Source organism: Cricetulus griseus, chromosome 4, assembly GCF_003668045.3.
Source record: "Cricetulus griseus strain 17A/GY chromosome 4, alternate assembly CriGri-PICRH-1.0, whole genome shotgun sequence".
NCBI lineage: Eukaryota > Metazoa > Chordata > Mammalia > Rodentia > Cricetidae > Cricetulus > Cricetulus griseus.
In genome coordinates this window covers 134,286,945-134,303,748 of record NC_048597.1, presented here as the reverse complement: position 1 = coordinate 134,303,748, position 16,804 = coordinate 134,286,945, and the positions used below count along the sequence as shown (strand labels likewise).

The 16,804-nt window shown below is 48.6% G+C and overlaps 1 protein-coding gene across 10 annotated transcripts in view; it reads right to left on the bottom strand.

Moving 5' to 3' along the window:
* The window catches only part of Dnm2 (dynamin 2), a 91,128-nt gene extending 74,597 nt beyond the window's left edge, over positions 1 to 16,531 (bottom strand). For 8 of the 10 annotated variants that reach the window (XM_027411548.2, XM_027411550.2, XM_027411549.2 and 5 more), the window contains exon 1: positions 16,204 to 16,530. In XM_027411548.2, the coding sequence (XP_027267349.1) occupies positions 16,204 to 16,364 (161 nt within the window). In that variant the 5' untranslated portion in view covers positions 16,365 to 16,530. Of the gene's footprint in view, positions 1 to 16,203 lie in introns of all 10 variants that reach the window. The other 2 variants (XM_027411543.2, XM_027411545.2) reach the window with 1 other exon arrangement.
* Positions 16,532 to 16,804: the final 273 nt, after the last annotated feature.

Here is a 16,804-nt window from a genome sequence, read left to right as displayed (position 1 = left end):
CTTTGTCTCTGGGAACTAGCCTGCTCAGGACTGTTTCCATGTGGCTTTCGTAGCTGGCTTCTCTTGTCTTTCTTTCTGTTACACTTTTGTTGTTTTTTTTTTTTTTAATACTGTGTTATCACTGCACACGATATATATGTGTTCAAAGAGAATGTTTCCGTACATGTGTGTATTGGACATTGATGATTACATTCCCACACTCCTCCCTTCCCCATCCTTCTCCTGTTAGTCGTCACTCCTTTGTCTCTGTATAAACTCTAGGACCATGGCTGGTGTCGGTGATGACCTGGTAGAGTACTTGCCTAGCACACAGGAGCCCTGGGTTCTATCCTAAACATCCCATAAAGCAGATGTGGTTGGGACAACATGAGACCCTGTCTCAAAAAAAAAAATAAAACAAAAACAAACAAACAAACAAACAAACAAACAAAACTCACCACTGCTGCCAACACTAACATCCCAGGAAGGCTTTGGCCTGCCCATCCTTGTTTGCCTGCCCTGAAGCCTTATCCTCCTGTGATCCTTAGCTAAAGTCGTCACCTCCTTTTGCTGTGCATGGCTGCAGTGTCTCACTGTGACCCAGCTATACAAAGCACTAAGCATGCTGGTTTGGTCCAACTGGGTGGTGCCCAGGTCACAGTGTGACAGAGAATATGCCTGTCTCCTTTGCTGAGTGACTCTTGAATGATGACTAAAGCATAGGTGGATGTAAAGCAACACAGGGAGATAGGCCAGGCACCTGCAAGGCAAAGGCACACCCAGGAACAGGAACCTGGGGTCAAACAAACAGGTAGGCCAAACACAGGGAGTAGAACTGCTTCCAAAAGAAATTACAAAGTTGACAGAATGACAGGTGGTGACACAATAAGTGTCCAGGGAATGCCCTGGGGGAGGAGACATTTGCATGGAAGCCTAAAGGAGGCAGGAAGTAAGCTACAGAGCTACTTGAGGGATCAAAAGTGGTCAGGCGCGTGCAGACAGCATGTGCAAAGTTCCTGAGATGGGATGGTCAGGCCGAGTAACATCAAGCCCAGTGCGGCTGGGGCAGAACAAAGGAGGCTATGAGATGGCCCAGCATGTAAAGGTGCTTGCTGCCAAGTCTCAAGACCTGACTTCAGTCCCTGGGATCCACACAGAGGAAGCAAAGAACTAACTCCTGCAAGTTGTTCTCTGACCACCACTACCACACACACACACACACACACACACACACCTCTCCAGGTTTTATGACTAGATGTGGTGGCTCATACCTTTAATCCTAACACTTGGAAGACACAGTGGATCTCTGTGAGGAGTTTGAGCCCAGCCTGATCTACATTGCAAGCTCCAAGATAGTCAGAGCTACCCTATCTCCCAACTATACAAACAACAACAACAAAAAAGTTTTAAAAATAAATAGGGATTTGAAAGGAAAGCTAGAGTGCCAGCACCCAGCCAGAGGCTCACACCACCTGGAACTACTAGATCCAGGAAGATTCAACACTGAGTTTTGTAGGCACCTGTACTCTATGGCATAAACACACATGAGTAATTAAAAATAAAAATAAGTAAATAAGGCAGGCATAGTGTTGCAAACCTTTACTCCTAGCACTCAGCATTCTCTGTGAGCTCAAGGCCAGCCTATTCTACATAGTGAATTCCAGGACAACCAGAGCTATTCAGTAAGACCCCATCTCAAAATAAAGTAAAATAAATGACCTTGAAAGAATTAAGTATGGAAGATTCTGGGCAGAGGGAGAATATCCAGTTAGCTCCTTATATCTGTAGTTTCCACTTTTGCAGACTAAACCAACTACTTGGAAAAATACAACTACATCTGTAGTGAACAAGTACTAATGTTTTCTGAGTGGCTATTTCCTAAGCAATACACTTAACCCATTTCCAGAATTCCAGGTACCAGCGCTGGAGCACTGGTCTGGACTCCCACATGCCCCAGGGTTTTGGGCAGGCTCCTTCTATGGGGGCGGGGTAGTCAAATGGACAAGACTGAGGCAGCAGGCAGTGAGGGGCCTGGACAGCAATCAAAGCTAACAGGAGACTGGGGAGCACAGACAGGAGAATTCCCAAACGATCTGGGGCCACCTGGCCTGTCATACACCTCAAATGAGGTGGAAGGCCAGAACCAACACTTGAGATTATCCTCTGACACCTACATTCACAAACATGTGCACAGATAAACATAAAAATTAATAAAGTAAAGTCATGCCCCTGCTCGGGCTGACTTGGTCAGGTGCTTGCCTGACACACTCGTAGTCCTGAGCTCTGTCCTCAGTATCACACAAACAAGATGTGGGATGCCTATTTCTCATCCTAGCACTTGGAGGCAGAGGCAGGAGGATCCTCAGGTACACAGTGAGCCTCATGGGACAGTATACTGTTTCAACAAATCAAAACAAACACCAAATAACACGTCTTTATAAACAGAAACAATATTTCCTTCCTTTCCTTTTTTTTTTTTTTTTTTTAGAAGGTGGTCGTGGTAGTGGGGGTGGTGTGTGTGTGTGTGTGTGTGTGTGTGTGTGTGTGTGTGTGCGCGTGCTCGTGCTAAGAGATGGACTTCTGGTCTATGCTTGACTAGAACTCCATCACTGAGCTACAGCCTTACCATTTAGTGTTTGGTAGAAATCCACAAAATAACTGGGGGTAAATACCCACAGCTTCAATCCCAGCACTCGGAAGCTGACGTTCAGGCCAGTTGGCAGTCAGGGTTGCTTAGTTAGAGTATGACAAAAATAAATAAACAAATCCACTAGTGGCAGGTGGATCTCTTGTGAATTCAAAGATAGCCTGATCTACAGAGTGGGCGTCAGACAGCCAAGGCTACACAGAGAAACCCTGTCGTGAAAATCAAAATAAACAATAAATAAATAGATCCACCGATGCCTGTGAAATGGACATTTAGAGCTGAGCATGGTTCTGCAACTCTGATGCCAGCATGCACCAAGCTGAAGCAGAAGGGGCTCAAGTTCCAGGCTAGTGTGAGCAACAAAGTAAGATTCTCAAAACAACAAGCAGAAACAAATAAAATTAGTATTTGAAGAACCAAGAGCATCCAAAACAACTGAGAAAAAGAACAAAGAGTGCCTACAGTGCCTGATTTCAACACTGAGCAGACAGCAGCAGTCACATAACAGATGTGGCATGGGCAGATGTGGGAACCACTGGGCAGTGCTCCAGCAGCATTCATGAAAGACCATGGCCATCTGACAAAGGCCTTCCAATGCAATAGAAAACTGAACACCAAAGTAACTCTCAACTTACACTTTATGATCTATGCAAAAATGCAACAGACAGCTAGGAAATGTGTGTCAAAAGAAGAGCTCCTATCTAGAATACCCCATGAGGGGCTGGAGGAGTGGCTCAGTATTGAACCTCTGCCTACAGTAGTTTCCCTCTACCCCCTAATCAGCGGCTGGAAAACTGACTCAGCAGAAGGGCACTTGCCTGGAATCTATCAGTGAGAAACTAGGGGTAATTTTTAATGGTGGAACTCCTGTCTAGAATCCCTTCCCAATGAGGTGCTAAGGGCGTGGTTCAGTGGTAGGGCCCTTGCCTAGAATATCCCCCCCACCCCACACACACACACCAGGGACTGAGAGCCTGGTTCAGTGGCAAAGGCCATGCCTAGCCATAATGAAGACATGGGTTGCATTCCCAGCCTGAGTAAAATCTGAATGAAGGCTAGGGAGACATCTCAGCAAGCAAAGCACTTACCCTGCAACCAAAGTCCAGATCCCCAGTCCTGACACAAACACAGATGTGTTCCCTGCCTAAAATCCCAGTGTTTGTAAATAAGGGACAGGGGATCCCCAGAACACACACAGGCTAGCCAGAATAGCAGATCTGGACAAACTGTGTTTAAGTGAAAGATTCTTCTACAGTACTTAGAGACACTTAACATCAATCTCTGGCCTCCACAGACAAGCACCCACACATACACATTCAACCTCACACATAAAACCTTTACAGTCTGGATACTTACAAAAGATAAACTATAGAAAAACAAAGACAGTGACTTTCAAGTAGGGAAATGTGACAGATGCCATGCTCAACAGGAGACCACAGCCATCTCCCTGGTAACATGTTTTGCTTGCTGAAATCATGAAGCCCTAGAGGGTGGATAAAGGGGACCGAAGGAATTTTCTTACCCAAAATGAAGGAACTCACAGTCAACTGTGAGAAAACCTAGATAAGCCAAAATAAGTTACTGTTGTTCATGCTCTATCAAAACCCAAGGTCATGAGAAACTAGGAAAGACTGACATCCTAGAGATCCAAGAAGTGAAGCAGCTAGTCACGTGACCCTTCATTAGAAAGGTGACAGGGTGATGGCAGCCATGTGACAGGTGGCTTTCATCAACAGTGACAGTAATGGTCTCAACAGAGTCTGCAGTGGGAGAAGCTAAGGCAGACGTAAGCAACCTGTTCTACACATTTTTAAATTACCTTTTTGTTTTGTTTTGTTTTGTTTTAGACAGGGTTCCTCTGTGTAGACTTGGCTGTCCTGGAACTCGCTCTGTACACCAGGCTGGCCTCAAACTCACAGAAATCCACCTGCCTCTGCCTCTGCCTCTCAAGTGGTGGGATTAAAGGCATGTGCCACCACTGCCCAACTTTAAAATTACATTTTATTGATTTGTTTGGAGGCAGGATTGCCATGGCCCATGATGTCAGAGGACAACTTGGGAGTCGGCTCTCTTCTTCCATTATACAGGTCCCAGGGATCCAACTCATGTCATCAGGCTTGTCAGCAAGCACCTTCACCCACTGTGTGACCTGGCCAGCCTCTCTCTGATTTATCCTTGTAACCCTTCTGTAGCCAGGCATGGTTACACAAGTCTTTACTCACAGCACTTGGGAAGCAGAGAACAGCAGATCTCTTGAGTTTAGAGCCAGCCTGGTCTATGGACAGCCAGGCTACACAGGGAAATCCTGTTTCGAACAACCTAAATAAATCTTCTGTAACCTTCTGTAACCTTAAGGTTGATAAGGTGACTCAGTGGTGGTACCCTAGGAGCAATCCCCAGCACCATAAGAATATTTCAAGTTGCTGGGCGGTGGTGACACACGCCTTTAATCCCAGCACTTGGGAGGCAGACAAGCGGATCTCTGTGAGTTCAAGACCAGCCTGGTCTACAAGAGCTAGTTCCAGGACAACCTCCAAAGCCACAGAGAAACCCTGTCTTGAAAAACAAACAAACAAAAACAAAAACAAACAAACAAACAAAAAAAGATTTCAAGCTGGTGTGATAGTGCAGATCTATAATCCCAGCACTCAAGAGGAGCAGGAGTCCAGGCAATCCCAGGCTACAAACAAAGATCTTGTCTCAACTTTCGGGTGCATGAAGCCCGATTCCATCCCCAGCACCACATAAACCAGGAATTGTGGTCCATGCCTGTCATCCTAGCACTTAGAAGGTGGAGGCAGGGAGATCAGAAGTTTGAGGCTAGTCTGAATTATATGAAACAGTCAGAATTTTTTTTATTCACCTAGGCACGACTGTGGTGGTACAGGCCTGCAATTCCTAGCACTTGAGGCTGAAGCTAGTTGTTGTAGTGAAGTGGGGGAAAACACAGCTAGGCCTGGTGACAAGTCTGTCATCCCAGAATAGGGAGGTGACGGCAGGAAGCACAGAAGAGCAAGCCTAGTCTCAGCTATGCACTTAGCTTAGCTTGAGGTCAGCAATAATGACATGACACCCTCTCAAGAAAACTTTTTTTAAAAAAAGTTTAAGATTCGGCAGGTCGTTGGTGGCGCACGCCTTTAATCCTAGCACTCGGGAGGCAGAGGCAGGTGGATCTCTGTGAGTTCGAGGCCAGCCTGGTCTCCAGAGCGAGTGCCAGGATAGGTTCCAAAGCTACACAGAGAAACCCTGTCTCGGGAAAAAAAAAAAAAAAAAAAAGTTTAAGATTCAGTTTTCATGCCAGGGACAAACCCCAGGTAAGTTCCTTCCTCCCTAGAAAACAACCTATTCCCAACTCCTCAATAGCCTATGCTAGGCAGTGTCCCCTGGCAGTGTTACCAAGGCAGAGGCTGCAGAAGCCAGGCTTCTGCTTAGTTGAGTGGGCAATCAGCATTGCAAAACAATGACAATAGGGACATAAACCACAGGCAGACTGAGCTGAGTGGGGCTCCAGGCACTGTCTCCTGCTCTAGCTTTCTGCTTGGCTTCACCTTGTTGTCTTAGCAGGATCTTAGCAGCATGCACTCAGCACAGTGGTACACCCCTGGAAGTGCCAGCATGGATGGGTAGAAGCAGAAGGACTAGGAATCTAAAGCCAGCCTTGCCACTGGCAGGGTGCCTGTTGTTAGGGCTACTGGGGCAAGCATCCCAGGCCAGAAGGCTACTATACTCTAGAACAGCAGTTCTCAGTCTATGGGTTATGATTTGAGGGGTTGAATGACCCTTTCACAGGGATTGCATATCAGATATTTATATTATGATTATAAAAACAGCAGCAAAATTACAGTTATGAGGTAGCAACAAAAATAATTTTATGGTTGAGGGTCAGCACAACACAAGGAACTGCATTAAAAGGAGGAGTAGGAAGGCTGAAAACCACTACTCTAGAAAGACCTCAACTATTAGTACAGAAGACAGAACAGACAGTTGTGTATTGAAGCCACCTCCAGGGCTTTCGGTGGGGCTGGCCTGGCTGTGCCAGGATGTATCACCCAGCAAGCAGCGTCACACCAGCTAGGACAATGCCTGCCTACTCTACAAAACTGGGATAGTCTCTGGGTGCCTCCTCCTTCACCAGGGAGAGGGGATGCTCCTCGCTGGCCTGACGGCCTTGCTTCCACACTCAGCCTTCACCTTAACATTTCCACAGGAGGAAGATAGCAGAGGACCCAGGTGAGTGACACTGCCTGTAATCCCAGTGCTCAATAGGCTGAGGCAAGAGGACTGCAGGTTTGAAACCAGGCTGAGCTGTAGAGCAAAACTCTGTCAATAAAACAAATGATAGAGACTGGGAGATGTCTTCCTCTGCAAACATGGGGTCAATTCCCAAAAACCAAGAGGAAAACCTGGGCATGATGATATATGCCTATAATCCTAATTCTGGAGGAGGAGCAGGAAGGGCCAAGACAATGAGACCAGGTTCAGTTTGAGACCCTGTCTCAAAAAATAATAAAGGGTCCGGAGAGATGGCTCAGGGACTAAGAACACAGACTACTCTTCAAGAGGACCAGGGTTTAATTCCCAGTAACCTCATGGTGGATTACAACCATTGTAACTCCAATTCCAGAGGATCCAATGGCCTCTTCTGGTCTCTTTGGGTACCAGGCATGCACATGAAACATAGATAAAATACCCATACACATAAAATAAATAAGCCAGGCGTAATGGGGTACACCTTTAAATCCTAGCACTAAGGAGATGGGGCGCGTGGATCTCTGCCAGTTTGAGGTCAACCTGGTCTACAGAGTGAGTTCCAGGACAGCCAGAGCTGTTACACAGAGAAACCCTGTCTCAAAAATAAATAATTTAAAGTAATAATATTTTAAAAGGTGAAAATAATTCCTGGCCCCAATCACTCCCCTCCACACACACACACACACACACCAATGATGATAATAGGACTAGGGCTAGGCTGGTCATAAGTTGGTAGAATGCCTACCTAGCACACATCAAACCCTGAGTCCTATCTCCAGCCCCACACAAACAAGGTAGTGGGCACCTGTAATCTCAGAACTCAGAAGGTGGAGGCATGAAAATGCAGAGTTCAAGGTTATTTCTCTTACATGTAGCACACATGAGACACAGTCTTGAAAACAGAGAGGCACATGGGTGAGAATGAGGTAGCAGTTCCCTCACCCTGAGTGGAGGGTGAGGAAGCAGAGGGTAGAGAAGGTACAAGCATCGAGGTGCCAAGGTCTACAGGTTCATACAACCACCAGGGTGAGAGCCAAGAGCCTGCACCAGCCACTTCCCTCTAGTCCAGATTCACCTCTACACTTTACAAGGGCACCTACCAGGAAGCGCATTTAAAATCCTGGAGCAAAGACAAAAAGAGCCTTCATGTCTGTCACCAAGAGGCCAAAGACACATAGGCCACAGAGCAATTTACAACAAATATGGCTCAACAACAGACCGGGCAGGACAACCCAACAGGCAACATGGACACAGAGCAAAGGTAGTCACTCCTCTGCTTTACCTCAGCCAGGACAGCTGCCTCCTCCAAGGTGCTCTGACCACCACTCCTGATTCCTACAAGTAGATAGCTGAAGACCATTTATCATCCTGACCTACGCTTTCCATTTATCAGCCTCATCTGCAAACTGGAGCTGCACCCAAAGTCTCCATAAACAGAACTCTGGACCTGGTACATGGCAACTTAGCCAAAGATTTTAATACAGGCTCAGGAGGAAAGCTGGAAGTCCCTCTCAGTTGGGGGTGGGGTGGGGTCTATAGGTAGACAAGCAAGCCTCAGGGTAAGACCCATGAGAGAAGGCCCACTTCAAGCACACTATTCATGACAGTTCTTTGCCAAGGAATCCTTACTGGTGAGTGGACCACACGCAAGGCTCCGGGTGAGTGAGGCACATGGAATCAAGGCTGTGTGAATGGCAGCCCACTGAGGCACTACGGTCTCTCAATGGCACAGTCACCTCAGCTCCCAGCATTGCCCCAGCCCTCCTCCAATTTGTAACAAGCTAGGGGGGGTCAGGATGTTCCAAGCTAGTTACATGAGTGAGCTACCATACAGTCTGGAAAACTAGCTAATAGAAGCAGAGTGACCCAAGCTCCAGAAATACAGGATGGTGATAAGGGTCAGCCTAGGAACAGCATGCACACCCCACTATCAAAGAGGGGCCTGGTAGGACAGACTCCAAACACACACTGGTGGCTCACATGAGGCAACGTCCTGAGTTCCATGTGCCCCAGCTTATGCCAAATCTGCACTAGCCAATCAACTAACCAGGTCTGTGTATGCTGGGGGAACTCTGTACCTGCTGTCCCCTCCCACCAATCTCCAGTTCAACTGAGGGGCATCCATGTGACAGTGGGCACCCAAACCAGTCTCCATGTTATCTGCCGTCACACTTTTCATTCTTCCAGAATGTTCTCTGCTCTTTTACTTGCTCACCCATCTTCTGTTTAGCTAGGTACAGGTCCCTCTCAAGGCCTGACACACCTGACAACCTCACAGGAGTATGACCTTCATGATAAACTTACTCTCCCTCTCTAGATTCCGTTTCCCATCTGAAAATCAGGGCAGTAAAAATACTTTCAAGGGCTATAGAAACCATGTAATCCTATTTTACATCAGAATAAAGACTTCACCCAGGGTTGGGGCTCAGCTGGAGTGATTCAACTGCCTAGCACACAAGCCCTGGATTCCATTCCAGCAATGAATAAACCTGAGTGGTGGCACACACTTGGAATTACACACACACACACACACACACACACACACACACACACACACACACACACACACACACGGATACAGGAAGATGAGGAGTTCAAGGTCATCCTCAGCTACTTAGGAAATCCCAGGGCAGCCTGGGCTCCATATGACCCTTTCTCAAAAGAAACAAGAAAAGGTTGGAGGAAATGACTGTGAGATGAGTCACGAGCACATACTGCTCTTTCAGAGGACCAGGGTTCAACTCCCAGTACCATACAGCAGTTCACGACTGTCAGCAATCCCGGGTTCCAGAGGGTAAGGCACTCATGCAAGCACACACATATACACATAAAAAGAAAAAGAAAAAGAAAAAAAAAGAAAAAGAAAAAAAGAAGCAAAGTTGGTCTTAAAGTGAAGAGAAACTTGATGAAACCAAAGTGTTCACCTAGTCTCTAGCTGAAGCTGAGGGTGACCTCACAGGAACTCCACATACACCTGGAAGCAGTAGTCTTTCTTAGTGTGTCACCTGGCTCAGGAGACATGACAATGTCCTCCATTTGCTCATTTTGCAGAGAAGCCCTGGTAAGTAGCTCATTACTGACTGTATTTTCTCCAAAAGCATTGACACTTTAATAAGAGCCTAATTACAGCCAGCACTCGGCCCCTCCCTGTAAATTAGGGTTCAGCGGATAGATGCCCAAGTTTCTCCCGGCAACCAAGGAGCCTGTCATTTTAGCATTTGTATTCAAACCTGGCACAGCCTAGACCAGCTGCAGCTCTGAGCAACTGCAAGTGTGAGGAGAGGGACGAGGTTCCCTTCGGTGTCTAGGTAGCCCTTCCTTACCCAGCTCTGGAAAATGCTCAACTCGGTCCAGTGTGGTGGTACAGGCCTGCCACAGCAGTACTGGGGAGTTGGGGAGGGGAGGCAAGAAATCACAAGCTTGGAGCCAGCCTAGGCTACATATCAAAGACACTGCATGAAAAACAGAGGAAGAGCCTGTCCGTGGTGGTACATGCCTTTAATCCCAGCACTCAGGAGGCAGGTGGATCTCTATGAGTTCAAGGCCAGCCTGGTCTACTGATCGAGTTGGGGGGCAGGGGGGGGGAGGGGGGAAGGCACCACAGGACAGAAGAAAAAAATACTTGTGAGATGGCTCTGGGGATAAAGGCACCTGCTGCCAAACCTAATTAATGTCTTGAGTTGGATCCATGGAACCTACCAAGAGGAAGGAGAAAAGCAACTACCACAAGCCTGATCTCCATGTGCACTGTGGCACACACAGATACACCCAACACCCACCTCTGGTGTCCACATGCATAGGAACACATGCACACAATAACCGTTCACTCCTGATCCAAAGTGAGAAAACTGCCAATCAGGAGAGCAGAGTACCCTCAGTCCACCCAAGCATCCAGTTAGAGATAGGGACAGTGCCTCCAGGCCATTTTCCCTCCCTGCACACAACCCACCCCCACCCCCACAGGAAAGAAGTGGCCTGTGCCAAGCTGCACAGCAATTCTTTTTAAGCCTCATCTCACAGTCCTGGCTTCCTGGAACTCTGGGGTGAGCTTTCAGCTCAGAGCCTTCACACTGGCTATTCCCATGTCCTGAGATGCTTTTTCCAGTCTTCAGGACACTCTTCCCAACTTCTCCCAGTCTCTTCTCCAAAGTCAAGTGTCACCTGACTCCTCTGATAGCAATCCTAGCTCACAGGCTCTGCTCACTCCACTCTATTTCCCCCAGCACCGCTATCACCTGCACCAGTGTTTTTATCTAGTCTCTGCTGGAAGGTTATTTGGCTCAAGGCCATATCCCTGGGCACATGGGAAAATTGTGCTAAGCACTGGAAAACACTGTCCTGTGAACACTCACTGCCCAAGTAAGAGTTGTTGCCATCACCACCACCCCCACCCCACACACACACCACAACATCCCTCCCCTGCCCTCAACTTTCTGTTTACTGAGGCAGGGTTTGCCTACAGAGCCCAGGCCTGGCAATCTTCCTGCCCCAGCCTCCTGAGTGCTAGGGTTCCAGGCCTGAGCCTAGAACTCTCTTTTATTTTTTCAGGGAGGCAGGGTCTACCATAGCCCAAGTTAGCAGGACTAGCTATGCTGCTGAGCATATCCTGAACTCCTGATCCTTCTGCCTCCACTTGGGTGTACAAGCGTGTCCCAGTTTATGTGATGCCGGGGTGGAGTACAGCACTTCAATCAAGCTAAGCACTCGCCAGCTGAGCTACAGCCATGGAACTCCCTTTTTGGTTTCCTTTTAAAAATAAAACAAAACAGCCAGGCAATGTTAAAGTGGCTCACCCCTTTAATCCTAGCACTGGGAGGCAGAGGCAGGCGAATCTCTGAGAGTTGGAGGCCAGCCTGGTCTGGTCTTCAGAGTGACTGCCAGGACAGGCTCCAAAGCTACACAGAGAAACCATGTCTCGAAAAACAAAAACAAACAAATAACATTTTTTTTTTTTTTTTTGGTTTTTCGAGACAGGGTTTCTCTGTGGCTTTGGAGGCTGTCCTGCCACTTGCTCTTGTAGACCAGGCTGGTCTCAAACTCACAGAGATCCGCCTGCCTCTGCCTCCCAAGTGCTGGAATTAAAGGTGTGCGCCACCACCACCCAGCTCAAAAACCACTTTTTAAAACACCTCATTTGTTCATTATCTTTGGGCCTGTGTGTTTGTATGTGACGAACCACACAGGCACTGCTTCTCTGCTTCCACCATTGGGTGCTGGGGCTCAAACTCAGGTCATCAGGCTTGGTGGCAGGCCCTTGACTGAGTCATCTTGCCAGCCTGACCATAGGTCTTAAAGAGGTAGGATGCAGTTCCTTGCCAAAGGCATCAGTGACAGGTACAAGGTGTGCCTCTCATGCAATGACATGCAACAGATAACTGCATTAGCTAGCAGGTGAAACACTCAGCTGGAATGGTAGCTCCATTTCCTACAGAGGTGACAGACTCTGAAAGGAAAAACACTCACAGGAAAGAGCTCAGCCTCAGCTTCCCAGGTTGGAGCCCCAACTTCCTGGGCTCTTGTCCGAATGAGGAAAGGAAAAAAACAAAACAAAACAAAACAAAAACAGCTAGCTTCTCTTTGTTACCCCTAAGGCTAAATAGCAAAGGTTAGGTAGTGACCAAGCCCTCCTGAGAGCCACAAAACTATGGGCTGATGCACATAGCTGGTTAGCCAAAGGCTTCAAATGCAAAAGCTTCCAAAAAGATAGGAGCAGCCCCAGGCAGAGGACCCAGTGAGTTACCCACTAACTCAGCTTACCCCAGGGTAAGGGTCTTGGTCTTACTTATTTTTAACTTCTGGAGCCTTAGCACTTGACAACAGGTATTCTACAAAACTACATATAGCTCCCCATCCAAGGGGCTGACTGCTTTACCTACCATGCACAAAGCTCTGGGTTCTGTCCCCAGCACTACATAAACCCAAGCATGATGGTGCAAACCTGCAACGCCAGGACTCAGGAGGTGGAGCCAGGCGATCAGGAGTTAAGTTGATACAGTCATTTCAAAGCCAAAGTCCTTGTTTGTTTGTTTGTTTGTTTTTAAAGAGATGTATGGTGCTGGGGAGCTGGCTCACTGCCCAAGCATGAAGACCCGAGTTCAACCTTTGGCACCCACGTAAAAAACCAGGCATTATAATGCACACTTGTCACTCCAGCACTGTGGAGGCCCAGACAGGTGAATTCCTGGGGCTTACTGGCCAGTCAGCCCAGATTAATCAGCAAGTTCCAGGTTTTAGTGACAGACCACGTCTCAAAAATACCAAGTAGCTGGCTCCTAAGGAATCACTCCTGTGGCTATACCCTGACCTCCACACAGTCACACTCAGATGTGTGCAGAGACACACACAAAGGAACCTGGGGCCCACAAAGTCCAACTCACTTGACTAGAGACACAAAGTCAATCATGGCAGATCTGTGCTTGGGGGCCTCAGACGTCCAAACCATTATCATTACTCTTTAGAAACTTCTGGGTAGTTTCTGGCTCTGGAGGAATCTGGACTTCATGTGAAACTTGTTAATCCACATTTCAAGTCCTTGGCCCCCAGGACTAGCAATCTGCAAGAGGCTGGACCAACTGTGTCATCCACATGTATACCAACACTCTTCGAAAAATCCAAAGGCAACACAGACAGGAAGCAGTCCAAGCTGTCCCCAGGTGCTGGGTTGGTTGAAGCCCTTGGCACACTCTCTTCTTTGCTCCTGGGTGCCAGCCAGATGCCTACTGTACATTCAAGAACAGCAGAGGAAGGAAACAGACTCTCATTTCTGAGTCTGTTTAGTCAAATTCACAGCAGGAGATACAGAATAGGATTGAGTGGGACCCACCAAAAGACCCCTCTTAGCAGGTTCCTTCAGCCCAGGGGCCTTAAGACATTCTAGAGCAAAAAGAACTTAATGCCAGGCATGGCAGTACATGCCTGTGACCCTAGCACTTGGAAAGTGGAAGCAGGAAAAGATTATTACACTTCTGGGGGCCAACCTGTGTCACATGGTGAGTTCCAGGTCAGCCTGGACTATATAGTATGAGACTGTCTCAAAATTTTGTTTTGAAAAATAGAGGAATGGTGGTGCATACCTTTAATCCCAGCACCCAGGAGGCAGAAGCAGGTGGATCCCTGTGGGTTCAAGGCCAGCCTGGTCTAGAGAGTGAGACTATATCTAAAAAAATTAATTAAAAATAGGTGTATGTACATATACATAAAAAATTCAGTACCTAAAAGCCACAGTCTTACAAAGGTCTCTTTGAGTATGAAGCAATCAAAGAGAACATAAATGGCAATAATATTTATTATCGGTTTAATGCTAAGGACTAACCCCTAGGGCCTTATTCATGCAAGGCAACTGCTCTATGCCTGAGCTACAACCACAAGCCACTCCTGGCTTTTTTTTGAGACAAGATCTAACAATGCAACCCAAGGTGACCATAAACTCAAACCTTGTCCTGCCTCAGACTCCTGAGTACCTAAGATCACAGGTACATCTAATTTAGCCTAAATCGACACTTCCAACATCCAAGTACATCCTTGAACCAACCTATATGGGTTTTTTGTTTGTTTGTTTGTTTGTTTGCGACAGGGTCTCACTGTATAGCCTTGTCTACCCTAGAACTCTATGTAGAGTAACATAGCCTCAAATTCAGAGATGTTCCTCCTTCCACAAAAGACTGTCAACAACAACAACATGCACTAGGGAGAAGGAGGGAAGGAAGTAGGGAGTGTGTGTGTGTGTGTGTGTGTGTGTGTGTGTGAGAGAGAGAGAGAGAGAGAGAGAGAGAGAGAGAGAGAGAGAGAGTGTGTCTGTGTAACCCAATGCTAGGGTGAGGCAGAGAGAGGTGGATACACTGGAGCTCACTGGCCAGCCAGTCTAGCTGCTCCGTGAGCTTCAGACTCAGACCACGTCTCAAAAATTTCAGATGGAGCCTGGCAGTGGCTACACACACCTTTAATCCCAGCACTCGGGAGGCAGAGGCAGGTGGATCTCTGAGTTCAAGGTCAGCCTGAGCCACAGAGCAAGTGCCAGGATAGGCTCCAAAGCTACACATTCAGATGAAAAGACAATGAATGATATGGCTCAATGGGCAAAGGGGCTTGCTTGCTATGTAGGTCTGATGCCCTGAGTTTGATCCCCAGGACCCACATAAATGAGGGACTGCACAAAGATGATGTTCTCTGACCTCCACAAGTGCACTGTGGCACACACTTGGACACACGGACACACACAGGCACAATAATGTCCACAGCAAAGCAAAGATTATCACTGGGCACACACCACAGCATCATACATGGAACACTTCCTGGAATGGAGAAGTGGTGCTGTGTGAAAAGCAGCGGGGGAGGGGATAGGAGTAAATCAACATCCCTCCTTCACTCACTTCCTGGATCATAGAAACAGCTGCAAGTGGAATTTGCCCACTGGACAGATGGAACAAGCTGAGGCTCCCAGAGCTGTCTGGAGAGCTCTCCAACCGGGAAGATTTAGCTTAGGAGCCAGCTAGTAGTTTCTCTAGGATCCTGGGCCAGGAAAGAATCCTAAAGAATGTTTCTTCTCAAGCGCCCCGCCCCCCCCCCCCCCACTCAGAGAGGATGGGACAGGCAGAGTTGACTGGGCGGTAATGAACAGCAGGGCATACTAACGGAACGGATTCACTTGGAAGACAGAAGCCAATGGCCCAAGAGAACCAGACAACAGAGGCCCCTAAAAGTTCAGGCGTTCAGGTGGCAGAGACCAACTCGGGTAAGCAAAGGGCACAGATGGGCATTTGCACACCAGAGGTCACCATAAACAGCTAGTCAGACAACAGTGGACTTCGGGGTGGGTCTGGACAGATGGGACAACCAAATGGTGCCGGTAGGAAGCCTGTCTAGAACGAATAAACAGCTAACCAGACGGCAGAGAAGGCTCCACATAGATAACCAGCCTGACAGACCCAGGGATCATCCCCCATGGGGGGGCTGGATGATAAGTGTAGCTTCAGTAGCACGCACACTAAGATTTACAGGTAGCAGGAGAAAAGAGTGGATCTATCCTGGATCACAGGCAATGCGATGTCACAGTTCACCAGCGATAGCTGGGACTCAGTGCACCAAGAAGGATCTGCATTGGCCATCTTGCCCCAGACAGGTCCGGAAGTGGGTCTGCATCTCCGGTCCCTGAGGAAAGTCACGGACGCTCTTGCCACAGACCTTACCCACTGCCACGGGTGCTACGACGTCCGCGAGCCGCAGTTCCGCCATTCCCCGCCCGCCCTCCGCGCCTAGGCCGGCCGCCGCCCGCCCGCCGCCCGGCCTCCCGCGGGAGCCTGGGAACTGCCGCCGGCGCGCTCGCTCACCGGCCCACGAAGTTCTCGAGCACCGAACTCTTGCCGGCGCTCTGGCCGCCCACCACGGCGATCTGCGGCAGGTCCAGGTGGCAGCTCTGGCCGATGGAGCTGAAGGCGTCCTGCAGCTTGTTAACCAGCGGGATGAGCTCTTCCATCCCGCGGTTGCCCATGGTGCCAGCCTCCGCCCCGCGGCTCCCCTGGCTACGACACGCGGCTCCGAGGCGTCTGTGGCCGTTGCTTCCTCCCGCTTCGCTCCACCAGCCCGCCCGGGCTCCACTTCGCCGCGACGCCCGCTCACGGCTCGGCCTCACAGTCGCCGCCTCATCCGGTTCTCAGGCGACACCCGACCCGAGCGACCTCCCCGCCCGGCCTCCGGGGCGGAGCCAGGAGCCCTAATGCTATGCCAATTGGTCAAGAATGCTGCCACTCAAGAATGGGAGCCAGTAGAAAAGGCACGAGGAAGGACTAGTCTTTCACCTTCATTGGGTAGTAGAACTGTCACTAATATGAGAAAGCCAATAGAAGTGGAAACCGGGGTGTCACGCCCGGAAGGCGGGGTCTCGGGTAAAGACAGCGAAGCCTCTGCTCACTAGGTTGATCTGGGTTGTCT